This window comes from Rattus norvegicus, chromosome 4, assembly GCF_036323735.1.
Source record: "Rattus norvegicus strain BN/NHsdMcwi chromosome 4, GRCr8, whole genome shotgun sequence".
In the NCBI taxonomy this organism is placed as follows: Eukaryota; Metazoa; Chordata; class Mammalia; order Rodentia; family Muridae; genus Rattus; species Rattus norvegicus.
Genome location: NC_086022.1, coordinates 67,825,111 through 67,838,484, shown reverse-complemented (window position 1 = coordinate 67,838,484; position 13,374 = coordinate 67,825,111). Strand labels below are relative to the sequence as shown.

General features: G+C 48.0%; 1 protein-coding gene and 1 pseudogene across 5 annotated transcripts in view; both read left to right on the top strand.

Annotated features, from left to right (window-relative positions):
* Hmgb1-ps18 (high-mobility group box 1, pseudogene 18) overlaps positions 1-13,374 on the top strand; it is a 600,236-nt pseudogene that overhangs the window by 220,592 nt on the left and 366,270 nt on the right.
* Kiaa1549 (KIAA1549 homolog) overlaps positions 1-13,374 on the top strand; it is a 127,669-nt gene that overhangs the window by 96,819 nt on the left and 17,476 nt on the right. For all 5 annotated transcript variants that reach the window (XM_063286936.1, XM_063286933.1, XM_063286934.1 and 2 more), the window contains exons 12-15: positions 37-152; positions 8,536-8,741; positions 9,749-9,972; positions 11,085-11,238. In XM_063286936.1, the coding sequence (XP_063143006.1) occupies positions 37-152; positions 8,536-8,741; positions 9,749-9,972; positions 11,085-11,238 (700 nt within the window). The remainder of the gene's footprint in view (positions 1-36; positions 153-8,535; positions 8,742-9,748; positions 9,973-11,084; positions 11,239-13,374) is intronic.

Genomic DNA, 13,374 nt, shown 5'->3' with positions numbered 1-13,374 from the left:
GCCCTTCTGATGCCTGCATCTCTCTTTTGTCTGCAGAGTTTCCCCCTCAGATGCTGACTCCACTGTCAGTGAGGAGTCCAGTGAGAGAGATGTGGGAGAGAAGACGACGGCTACCGCCCCTGAGAACAAGGCCCACAGAGCTCCACAGAGCGGTGTGTCACTGTCTGTCCTCCCTGTGTCCTATAGCCTGGGGATTAGAAACTAAGCTTTAAAAAAATCTACGAAAATGGACTACACATCAGTCCTGCCGAGTTTCTCAGCCTTGACAGTCACTTTTGATCTCTGTGTTGGTGTCTGCTTCAAGGAAAGGCACAGGAGTAGAGACTAGGGGTTCACTGAGCTGTGTCTTTTTTTTTTTTAAAGATTTATTTATTTATTATATATAAATACACTGTAGCTGTCTTCAGACACACCAGAAGAGGGCATCAGATCCCATTACTGATGGTTATGGGTCACCATGTGGTTGCTGGGATTTGAACTCAGGACCTCTGGAAGAGCAGTCAGCGCTCCTAACCACTGAGCCATCTCTCCAGCCCATTGAGTTGTGTCTTAAAAGTAGATATTCGTTCTAATGTAGTGTCCAAGCAGGAGAATTTAATGGAAACTATAGTCCTAAAACTGCCTGTCGAAACAGCGATATTTTTTTAGGAAGCAGTTCCAGGACGTCACTGTTGGGAAGTTGTCTGTCTGTCGGGTTCATACCCATCGAGTGCAGTCGTGTTTCTAGATCCTTCTCCCAGCAGGTGGTTGGGTGTAATCAGATGGCTCAGCCGTCTTTGCAGGCACAAAGCAAAGGTCTCTCCCACTGTAGAGCTCACTGCTTTGGGTCTGATACCAATTAAACAACCAAACAACCAGACAGACGCCTGTGTCACAGGCCTTCCCTGCCTTGGCCGTAGTCCCTGGAGCGATGTCAACGTGTCATGGTTTCACTTTATTTTGTTTTGGGTTTTTGGAGACATAGTCTCACGAAGCCCAGCTCTGCCTAAAAATCTGGATGCTCCTGATTTCACCTCCTGACTAGTGAGGGACAGACATGCTCTACCATGCCTGGCTGACAGCTTGACTTCATGTATGTATGTACGTACATATGTATATATGTGTATGTATGTGTGTATGTGTATGCATGTATGTATGTGTGTATGTGTGTGCATGTATGTGTGTATGTATGTGTGTATGTGTGTATGTGTGTGCATATATGTATGTGTATATGTGTATGTGTGTATGTATGTATATATGTGTACATACATTGTGTATGTGTATGTGTGTATGTATGTATGTGTGTATGTGTATATGTATGTATGTATGTGTGTATATATTTACTTATTTATTATATGTGTATGCGTATGGGCACACAGGTGCCATGGTGCACATGAAGGTCAGAGAACTACTAACTAGTGGGAATTTTTCTTTCCTTCTAACACATAGGTTCTGGGAAATGAATTCAGGTTGTCTGTCCTGGTAGTGAACACTGTTACCCACTGAGCCACCCTGCCTGGGTCCCCAGGAGCTCTGCTTCAGCTTACTAGGTTGTTTAAAATGAATCTGCTCTTGGTGGGTTGCCTGGGGGCTTTGTTTTTATCTGAGGATCCTGTTTCAGCAGTTCAGAGATAAGGGATTTAAAGGTGGTTTTGTGCTTACTGTTTTGGAGACTTTGGGGTCTTGGCATAGAGTAGCTCGGGCCGGCCTGGCACTCACAGTGTTGTCTCCGCCTGTGCCTACTGCTGGAGTTGAAGGCATATGCCATCGTACCCAGCTGCGTTTACTTTAAAATGTTTTGTTGCTTTTTGTTTTTACATTTATTTTGTTTTGCAGTGTGTATGTAATCACACCATGAGCATGCAGTGCCCGTGGCGGTCAGAAGGGGGCGTTGGATCTCTTGGAACTACAGTTTTGGATGATTGTGAACCACAGTGTGGGTGTTGGGAACTGGAGTCTGAAGCCCTTGCAAGATCAGCAAGTGTGGCTGATCTCGGAGCCATCTCCAGCCCCATCCTTACTCTGTTAGGTTACATAGGTCAGTGTTAGAAAATTCAGCACAGACAAATGACATTCTGTACATGGAGAGAGTCTGGCCCAAGGCCCAAGGGACCCTTGTACCCCTGACACTCACCCCCAGGGCCTTGCAGGGCCCCGCCCCACCCCATGCGCCTGTCACTCATCCTTGCCACCCCTCCCCACGGGCTCTTGTAATTTTGAGGAAGCGAAGAAGCTTTTCTTTGGGATCCAGTTTCACCGAATCTTAAAACTTACTTAGCATCATGGTGGTGCTGTGTTTCAGACAGGCAGGATTAAAATCTTGTTTCAGTCCTGGGAAAGAAATACTTGAGAAAGAAAGCCTTACTCAGTCCCTGCCGACTGCTCACCCTAGTCAGCTTGCACTGTTCCTTGTGTCCACCTCTACCCCTTCTGACAGAAGCTCACCAGTGTATCCTGTGAAGGGAGCAAACCCAAGCAGCATTTGGCCTGCCTTCAGAATCAGGGCTAAAAGCCCACTGCCTGTGAGGCAGGACAGGGAGTTGGAGCTTCCTGGGAGTCCAGGAGCTCAGGGGCTGCCACCTTAATTGAAAGCAAGGTGCTCATGGAGCCAGCATCTATGTGTTGTGTCTGTGTTCTGCAAAGCTAATACCAACTCACTTTAAAGCTCCCACACCTTCTTAGAAGTCGCCATAAGACAGCTTTGGGGCTACCGCAGGTATTTTGGAGTTTTTTGTGTAGAGCTTCATTAAATACCATTTATGAATGTGTGTGTGTGTGTGTGTGTGTGTGTGTGTGTGTGTGTGTGTGTGTGTGGAGAGAGAGAGAGAGAGAGAGAGAGAGAGAGAGAGAGAGAGAGAGAGAACGAACGAGAAGTCAGGGCTCTGCACTCTGCACATGCTGAGCAGCGACTGTGGTTTCCACACAGCCCAGGCTGGACCTCAAACTAGTGGTCCTCTCTTGAGTTCTGGAATTACAGTACCTGGATTATTTTCTTAAAATTTTTGTTCAAATCCTTTTTCTGCATTATATCACGTGAGTGGAGGAGGTTGTTGAGAACCACCAGGAACCTTGTTCTTTGGACCAGTGCTCCCTGTCACCACTGCGCGTGCCACACCCAGTGACTGGCTTTAAGGTTCCTGGCAAGCCATTTTCAGTCCTCCCTCTTGCAACAGACACTCATAAAAGGCTGCTCTTTGTGTTTTGGCAAATTCAAACCTAATTGTGTTCTGATTGTGTTCCCTGCCCTGCTGGCTAGACTGTCAGGCAGCCCTTACGTCCATCTCTGAGACATACAGAAGTGACTGATCGAACAACAGGGTCCTATGCTCTTGATCATTGCAGTTAGGGAGCCATATCTGTTCCCACTGCCGTCACTGAAGAGAATGTGGGGAGAGAGGTAGAAGCAGAGGGGCCGTGTGCCCTTGAGTAAGAGTGGCCAGGCTAGGGTGGCAGTACGGTCCTCCCCATGGCCCTGCCTACCCAGTCCTTGTCCTCAGGAGTACAGCTAGTTGGTAGAGATGGACTGCCAAATGTTTTCTGGAGGGAGGCAGGTGCTGAGACAATCCCTCAATCCATAGCTCTGACTATGTAGCTCTGAGTGGCCTGGACCTCACTGGGAGGCCTGCTTGGCCTTGCACTCCCAGAGATCCACTTGCATCTGCCTCCTGGGTGCTCGTGTCAAGTGTGCATTGCCGCTCTGTGCCCCTCCCCCACGCTCTCTTCATTGATGGTCTCCCTCATGCCAGTATGACTATCTGAAGTGTGGTTCTGAGGTGGTTAGATCTTCACTTGAGTTCCACAAGCTCCAGGTGGGAACATTTCTCCTGGGGACTGATAGGACGTTGATCGTGGCTCCTGATAAGGTCTTTGCCAGGTGAAGGGACGCATTGTCTCAAGCAGAGTAGGTGCATAGGTGAGGTGTGAGGTAATGTGGAAGGCTCATTTCTGAAATGATTCAGATCTTTAAGCCTAGTTCTCCATTTCTCACGAAGGCAATTCCCAGAGGCCTCTTCAAGAAAGACTACGGTAAACTGAGTCGTGACTGCCGACAGTTGGTCCTCACTTGGGGTTTTTCCTGAGCACCTGGGCTGTGCTTAGTGACAGAGACGAGGGTCATCGATTGGTCAGTGACCTCAGCCTCACAGGGTGGCTGGGGGTCACCAGAGTTAGCGGTGGTGGGGGTTGTCTGTAACTGATGAAACTCTTTCTTAAATAGTCTCCCATCACAGCATTTCAGGAGTCCCCTTCCTCCAACATTTGGTACAGGTGACACTACTTTGTATAATGCCACCTTTGTGGGGTCTTAAACAGCAGAAATTGGGCTGGGGATTTAGCTCAGTGGTAGAGTGCTTACCTAGGAAGCGCAAGGCCCTGGGTTCGGTCCCCAGCTCTGAAAAAAAGAACCAAAAAAAAAAAAAAAAAAAAAAAAAAACAGCAGAAATTAAGTTTTCCTCTAATTTCAAAATTTTACTTGTTTATTTTAAAATATACCTACAACATCATTTTTAAGAACATTTTTAAGATGTTTAAAATCTTATGTGTCCCAGTGTTTTGCCTGGATGTATGAGTACATCATACCCTGGTGCCCAGGGAGGGCAGAAGAGGACATCAGATCCCTGGGAACTGGGGTTCTAGTTACAGATAGGGGTGAGCCTCCGGGTGAATGCTGGGAGCTTGACCCTGGATCTGCCACAGGAACAACAGCTGCTCTCCCAACATTATGTTTAATTATTATAGATTAAAATATGTCTGTGTACCCCCCTTTTTTTTTTCTTTTCTATTTTTCGGAGCTGGGGACCGAACCCAGGGCCTTGCGCTTGCTAGGCAAGCGCTCTACCACTGAGCTAAATCCCCAACCCCACTGAGCTAAATCCCCAACCCCGTCTGTGTACCCCTTAGAACGATGAAATCGTTATTTAGTGATGAGATACTCATCACAATCAATGTGTTTTCATGTGAGAACACTTAAAGTCTCTCACGGTGCTTAGAAACTATTTAAATTTATTTGTTCACTGTGTGTGTGTTTGTACATGCATGTGTACACACGTGCACTGGCTACGATGCATAAGTGGAGCTCAGAGGACAAGTTGCAGAAGTCATTAATCTCCTTTGTGCACTGGGTTCTGGGCCCAAGCTCAGGTGGTCAAGATCGGCAGCAAGTGTCTTTACCCTCGGAGCCATCTTGGCAGTCACTTCTGGGCTATTTTATAGTAGACGACATATTATTGATCGTAGTCAATGATTTCTTGGATGTGTGGTGTAATTTATATTATTACTTTTTAAGAATAACTTTGAAAGAGAAAGGCTTTTTGATCCAAAATCCTTACGTGCCTTAAGGCACACATTTATCTCTGTGCATTTCTTAGGCTCCCATTGGCTGTTATCGCCGAAGCAATTTTTTAATTGTACAATATATAGCATGATATGTAGTATAATTTAATGCACAGTTATAAAACTCTTTCCAGGTATCTTGAAGGGCTGGGTCCTGGACAATACAGGAGCTGGGGGATTTCCTTTACTTTCCTGCCTTTCCCCGTAGCTTGGCAGAGAAGCCTGAGGTCTGGGCATCCCTTGCCCTGAAGGTCATAGCTCGTGAATGACCTAGCAGAGCTGTGCAACCTCAGCTGACAGGATGATGGACTCCCACTCCCAGGCTGCGGTTCAGGTGGGATCCAGGCAGATGACAGATGATACAGGGGGAGCTCCCTATTGAGTCATTAGACTCAGAGGCTGGAGGAGAGCTCTGCCACCCTGCGGGAGAGTGTGCCGAGGGGCCAACTTTGTGACTTTTCTTTCTTAGGCTGGCAAGGTTAATCTCCTTTCAGTCTCTAATCCTGCAGTTTGAGGAGCTGCCGCTGGTTAAGCAGGGTGCCTGGCTGCTGGCTTGCAGTTCAGGTCACCCAGCTCTCTCAGGGCATAGAAGGAGAGCCCAAGAATATCAGTCAACCATCTTGTTGGGAGGGGCCACTTGTCGGGAAGCGTACACTTCATTTCTTCATTGGAGTAACATAGGCACAACTCGAATCAAGAGAAAACCCGAAACTTAAAGAGCACTGGTGTTCATTCTCTAGATAAAACATCAGCCACCCTTCCCTACGGCTTTGCCAGCTCCTGAGGTCTGGGTATTCTTTTATATTCAGGACCCCACTCCCCTACCCCTCACCCCCCATCCCCCACTCCTGCTACACGCACACACTTCCCACTTCCACCAGGGGTTGCAAATCATTGGCTTTTGATTATAAACAGTTTCTAACTGTTCTCACTCTTCCTGTTGGCCATTTATTTTAAAACAGTGTCTGGGGCTGGGGATTTAGCTCAGTGGTAGAGCGCTTACCTAGGAAGCGCAAGGCCCTGGGTTCGGTCCCCAGCTCCGAAAAAAAAAAAAAAAAAAGAACCAAAAAAAAAAAAAAATAAAACAGTGTCTGGGCATCCACAATTGACTGTCTAGAGAGAGCACCAGTTGTTCTTTGGCGTCTGGCTTTTTCGATCTTCTTATCCTTCTCTTTTGAGCTCGTTTTCCCCTCTTGCCTTCCTTCCTTCCTGCCTGCTTTCCTGCCTCCCTTCCTTCTTTCCTTCCTTCCTTTCCTTATTATGTATATAGTGTTTGGCCTGCATATATGCCAGTCCATCACGTGTGTGCCCGGTGACTCAGGAGGCCAAAAGAGGGCATCAGATCACCTGGATCTGGAGCTGCAGCTGCTCACGATCCACCCTGTGGGTGCTGGGAATTGAACCCTAGTCCTCTGCAAGAGCAGCCAGTGCTGTTACCCACTGAGCGGTCTCTCCAGGTCCCCTTTTTCTTTATAAAGTTAAATTTTACTGGGATTGCTTCTTCTACATACAATCACCAGAGAAATTCCTCATTGCTGACAATGAGAAATCAGAGAAGTCAGTCATTATATAAGATACAGTCTCGGTTTATATTGCATTTCTTTCTTGTTTTTTTGAAATGGGGTCTCACTATGTAGCCCTAGCCAGTCTGGAGCACACTATGTATACCAGGCTGGCATTGAACTTACACATATTCACCTGCCACCGCTTCCTGAGTGTTGGGATTAAGGGTGCACACCACAGTGCCTGGCTTTTCTGTTGTTTTTTGTGTGTATACATTTCTTCATCTTTATAGGGCTGATGACTTAAAGTATTGAAGTAAAATGCACGTAACACAAACCTGACCTTTTTAACTCTTCAGTCCCCTTAGAGTGGAACTAATTCCTTTTAAGGGCGAGTTTTTCTTCTCATGCTTCTTGAGCTTCTTTAGGGAGTGAAAGGCCTGAAGTGTTCACAGCAAATTTGATGACCTCTGGTGTAGCTCTTGTCCCCTTATCTTTTGTTCCCCCTCCCCCTCCCCCTCCAGTACAGTCAGCCCCTCCATATCCATGCTGCCTGTATTCAACCAACAACTATAGATAAAATATAGATATTAAGTTGCATATATGTTCCATGTGTGTGTAACCTCTCTTGTCACTTATCTTTAAATGTTAATGTAATCATTAATGTAGCATTTACATTGTATCAACAATCATATACAATTTAGAAATAATGTAGAGTTTACAGCACCATGTGCTTGGGTCTTGTGTGCAGGCAGATACTGCACTGTCTCTTAGAAGACATTGAGTCCAGTTGATGGACTTTGGTAGCTGCAGTGTCCTGGAACCAATCCCTGCCTCATGCAGAGGGAAGACTTTAGAGTGATGCTTTCATAGCTAATTGTTGTCATGCCACTGAGTGCCAGGAGGAAAGTGGATGCTCAAAGCTGTTGTAAAGATTTTCAGTGAAAATTCTAAAGATTGCTCACTGACTTGCCGAGCAGCTTCAGGCGGTCTCCAGTCCTCCCCCTGCTCCCCCTTTTCAGACAAGCTTTCATGTAGCCCAGGCTAGCCTAGAACTTGGTAGGTAGCTAGAGATGACTTGAACTTGTGCTCCTCCTGTCCTCACCTTCCAAGGACTAGGATCGCAGGTGCGTGCCCAGCTTAAATGTTTCATGTTTTGTTTTGTGGCTCTGGACACTGAAGCTGGGGCCTGATACATGCAATGGAAGCTCTCCTCTCAGATGAGCTTCCCTTTTCTCTAAGGTTTTTAACTGCATGTAGAAAAAGCAGTAGAGTGACTTTGACACATAGTATCATGATGACTTTCTCACATCCCTCCTAGAGGCATTTGTAATTTTATTAAGTGTGTGTGTGTGTGTGTGTGTGTGTGTGTGTGTGTGTGTATGCAGCATGTCTGTGCATGCACAGATGTACACATGACATGTAGGGAGGTTACAAGAGTCAGTTTTCTCTGCCTCCTCATGAGATCCAGGATTGAACTCAAGCCATAAGACCTGTGCACTTCTCTACCCGCTGAGCCATCTTGCCAACCCTCGTTTGTAGGTTTTTTAATGAAGGCAAAAGAGATAATTTAACACAGACCATCTGCAGTGAACTAGGGAGATTTTAGTTGCTTTGGTCAGAGACTGGGGCCGAGGGTGCTGCTGTCAGGATGCTGCATGATTGTGACTCCTGCTGATGCTTTCTGGGGCCTTCCTGCTCATGTTCCTGTCCTCTGTTCCAGGCGCCCCGCTGCCCAGTTCCACAAATGAGCAGCATTCCTCGGCCTCCATCTTCGAGCATGTGGACAGGATCTCCCGAACCTCAGAGGCCAGCCGGCGGGTCCCCAGTAAGATCCAGCTAATCGCCATGCAGCCTATCCCAGCTCCACCAGTGCCACACCCTGTCCTGGCTGACAGAGTGGCAGAAACCAACAAAATCAACAAGGAGGTATTTGACTTTAGTGAAGGTTAAAAAGCTCGTGTCTTAATCTGGTCAGTGTTAGAAGATGAGTGGAAGGTCCAGCATCAAACCCTTGCTAAGAGCCTGCACCACTGCAGGGCGCCTGGTTCAGAACCCTACAGGCTAGGTGCCGCTTAGGCTTGTGATCCTAGCGGGCTGAGACAGAAGGCTCACCCCTGGGCTGCTCTGGCTGCTCTGTAAGACCTCTCTCAGAATCGACAAACAAAACAAGTAAGACACCCCCCCATCCCCGCACACACATGCACACAGACACATGTGCACACATGCATACACATCCGCACACATGCACAAACACACCCCTATATTTTATTTTTTAATGTTTGATTTATTTTTCGAATATTTGATACACGTATCCATATTTGATACAATGTATCCATCCCCCCCCCTCTCCCCAGACTTCCTAACCTATCTCCCTCCCAACTCCATGCTGTCTTCTCATCGTTGTTATTCATAATAAGCCCATCCACTGAACACGCACATGGCCAGCTTAGCAGTAGCTGAATCCTTGAAGAAAAGGTGTCTCTTCCTCTCGCAGGCGTCATCAGCTGCTTGTAGCTCCTGTGCCAGTGGCGAGGACTCTGGAGCCCTCCCACCACCCACAATTGATTTTTCTTTTTTAAACTGCGCCACTACTCGGGGAGAGTGATGGATCCTGACAGGATGAACTGAAGGCACTGAGGCAGCAGCCCTGAGACGGCTCCTCCTCAGAGCCATGCACGCTGCCTCAGCTGCCCCTGGAGCACTGGCTTTGGTCAGCCTTCCCTAAGCGAGTGATCATTAATGCACGGCTGGCTTTCTCCCACTCAGTGCAGGCAGTGGTCATTCTTTGTCACCTCCATCAAGCCTACAGAGCAAGGGCGCAGTCGGAGAAAGGGAACGTCTCTAAGAGGGCTTTACAGAGGAAGGGTCCCAGAAACCTGAGGAAACACCCTGAGTGATGGTCCTTGCTGTTCACCCCCGCCCCCCGCACTCAGATCCAGTCGGCTCTGCGCCACAAGTCGGAGATAGAGCACCACCGCAACAAGATTCGCCTTCGTGCCAAACGCAGAGGCCACTACGAGTTCCCGGTGGTGGATGACCTGTCTTCCGGTGACACCAAGGAGCGGCACCGAGTGTACCGGAGGGCACAAATGCAGATTGACAAGATCCTGGACCCTGCAGCCAGTGTGCCCTCTGTGTTCATAGAGCCCAGGAAGAGGTTGGCTGGGGCCCTAGGGACATGGTGGACAGGCAGACTAGACACGGGGCAGGAAGGAGGCTAGAGCCTAGGACAGAAACCCTGGTCAACTTCAGGCGACAGTCTGTTAGTGAGTTGAAGAGGTTTCTGTAGAGATAGGCAGGCATGCAGGAAGTGTGCTCGATCCTGGGGAAGGAAGAAACTAGGGAGGAAGGGGATTCCTAGTCTCCCCTTTCCTGAACTATCAATCTCAGGTGGCTTCCTCGGTCTGATAAAACCTTGCACGCACCTATTCTTTGCACAGCCAGCTTCCCTGGCCCCACCTCCATGTCCCCGCCCCTCCTACTTTAAACCTCCCTTGCTTGTCGTTCTCACCTGGATCATCATGGTAGTGTGGCGGGTCTCCGGTCTCCGTGTTTGTTTTCCCGCCGCCTCCTGCAGTCTTTGGTTCCACCTTCCCATCTGCCAGCTCCTGCCCCACGTGTAGGTGTGTTTTCTGTAAACACTGGGGGTGGATCAATAGCTCAGGGGTTCAGAGCAGTAACTGCTCTTTCACAGGACCTAGGTTCGATCCCCAGCACCTCCGTGGTGACTCTCGACCATCTGTAACTCCAGTGCCAGGGGATCCAATGCTCTCTTCTGGCCTCTGTGGACCAGACAACACCTATGTAAATAAAATATTCAGTTTGTCATTCTCTGTCCACATCTGTACCCCTGAGGAGGTGGGGCCTTCTTCGTACTGTCATTCTGTCTGCAGCCAGACACACAGACAGAGCTGTGACTACAGTGGGTAGCTCTTTCATCCTCCCCCTCAGATTCACCTGCAGCCAGTTTTGTCCCTTAGCCTGTTGGGCTGGGACTTTGTAGCCTCTGCTCATGTCCCTCCTGAGTCTCAGGTCTGTTCAACCATTCAGGTCATCTGTAAGGTATCAACCCCTCTTGGATGGACCTGTTGCTTTTTGACCGGCTCTGTCACTAAATGATGCCCTGAGTACAGAATGCTTTGTTGTCTCTGTTTAGCTGGGTTACTCCATAGGGCCCAGACCCTGGCTGTTACTTTGTCAGAATCCCTGGGCCTTTTCCTGTGGTAAAGCGACCAGCCCTGTGAGGATAATTTCTGTTTTTCCTATCAGCTCACGGATGAAACGTTCCCCAAAGCCACGCCGGAAACACCAGGTCAACGGCTGCCCCGCCGATGCGGAGAAGGACAGACTCATCACCACAGACAGTGACGGCACATACAAGCGACCCCCAGGCGTGCACAACTCTGCCTACATTGGATGCCCAGTACGTAACACCAGACCCTTGGGAAACATGGTGGGGGCCCTGGGGAAGGCGTCTCGATGAGACAAGAGAGTGCAGAGTACAAAGTAGGTGCCAAGCCAGCAGGCCGTGCAGCACCCAGAGTAGATGGAGCTGCTGTGTGACACACTAACCCACCTCTGCTTTCGGAATGGGAGCTGTTTGGTGTTAATTGGAAGAGCAGGAGTGTCCAGGTTTCCTCTCTGTGCTTAGACGGATGCTCAGGTTTCTTGGATGTTTCCTGTTTTGTCTGTGTATCCCCACACTCGTATCCCTGAGGAGCTAAGGAGAGAGTGACTCATTCAGTTCAGTCTCCTTTATCCAGAATACCGGAGACCACATTGATTCAGATACTGGAGATGCTGGGATGTTTGTGCCAACTTTATCCACTGAGCATCCTGATAGGAAAGGCTACAGTTTGAAGGCTACATTAGGGATGGTCGACTTATGTGTGTGTGTATACATGTGTGTATATATATATCTCTCTATATAAATGTATACTTTTCATGGGGAAAAGAGCTTAATGTAAATCAAAGAAGGAGAATCTTAGTTTTCAAATGGAAAGGCCCACAGACAGCCTGTTTTGAGGTGATGAAGGTAGACGTTTACACACTGACGTATACACACAGGCTCCACAGTATACACTGACATATACACACAGGCTCCACTGAGGAGGAAAGAAACGTAGCTTCCCAAGGAACCATTAGCAGGAGACACAAAGATGCCCTGGGAAAGAGAAGCGGAGTCTGATGGACACGGCTCACCGGCAGCAGCGGGGAGCATAAAGGACTCAGCCCTCCTGTGCTGAGCATACTTGGAGAGCCAGCTTTGTTTGTGTGACATAGCAACAAGCTTGTCCTCAGAGAAGGAACTGTGATGAGACACAGTTGCCCTGTAGCACTGATGTTTACTTGAGGTTTCTGTTTTTTCCCCTAACTGACATGTAACTAATATTGAAGAACGTTTGAAACGTTTATTAAAATGTGGCAAACACCATACTGACATCGGCTAACGTCTTAAGTTCGTCAAGAACACCAGGAAGAAACAGGTTCCTCTTTGGGAGCTCAGTGAGCTCTGAAGCCTGACTTGACCCTTCATAACCCCCTCATGAGGGTTCTTGTGAGCAATTGCTGCTAATTATAGATTCCTCTGTAGAGCGAAGAATCAAGTAGTTTCTTCTCCTTTCTCTGAATTTAGGGCCCCTGACCAGGGAGGAATGGACACACACACACACACACACACACACACACTCTCTCTCTCTCTCTCTCTCTCTCTCTCTCTCTCTCTCTCTCTCTCTCCTGCTTTTTCGGCAGCAGATGGGTGTTCCTGTTCTGCTGGAGAGTTTTGGAAGCATGTGTCTGGACACTGGTGGTGTTAGGCTCAGTCCGTAGGAACTGCCCTATAGGTCTTCAGGATAGTCAGTCAGCCAGTGCTCCTGTACTAATAGAAACAGCCTTCCTTCCTTACCCACCCAGCCTCTCCTAGCCTGGGTTCATCTGCTCAAAGGAGCCTGCAGGTGATGCTTGTTTTCCAGCCCTTGAGTTCCAGTCCCAGGTTGAATTCTCTGTAGAGAGTTTGGTTTTCCTTGGATGCCTTATTCCTCTTCATTGATGACCAACACCAGGCTTCCCTTGTGGTGTCCTGGACCCTCCTTTTGGGTTTAACCTAATTTGGGGGAACAAAATCTTGCCAGCCTCAAACTCCTAGCTGGGGTGGCAGGCAGAAGCCATGTTGCCTAGCTTGGATCTCTCTTTGTTTTCTTCATTTTCGCCTTTTACAGAAAGTGCAAGGGTTTCCTCAGAGGTCTTCTTGCTTTGTCCCCAGGGCTGCCTTTCCAAAGACTCCTGCTCAGAAAATCATCCCTAGATATACTTAACTTCTGACTCTCCCTGAAATTCTGTGATGTGTGTTTTAAAAATAATGCCTTTCCCAGAGTTCACCTCTTACTAACTAGATTTTTTTTTTAACCTTCAAGACCATTTGTATATTACACAGTTTTAAATTATCTGGAATTTTCCATTTTTCCTCTCAAAATAACTTCTCCTTGAGGGCTGTCCTCCAAAATCCTCAACCCCTTCTATCCAGTCATCTCTCTAGTTTAGGCCTGGAAGACCTTTGCCC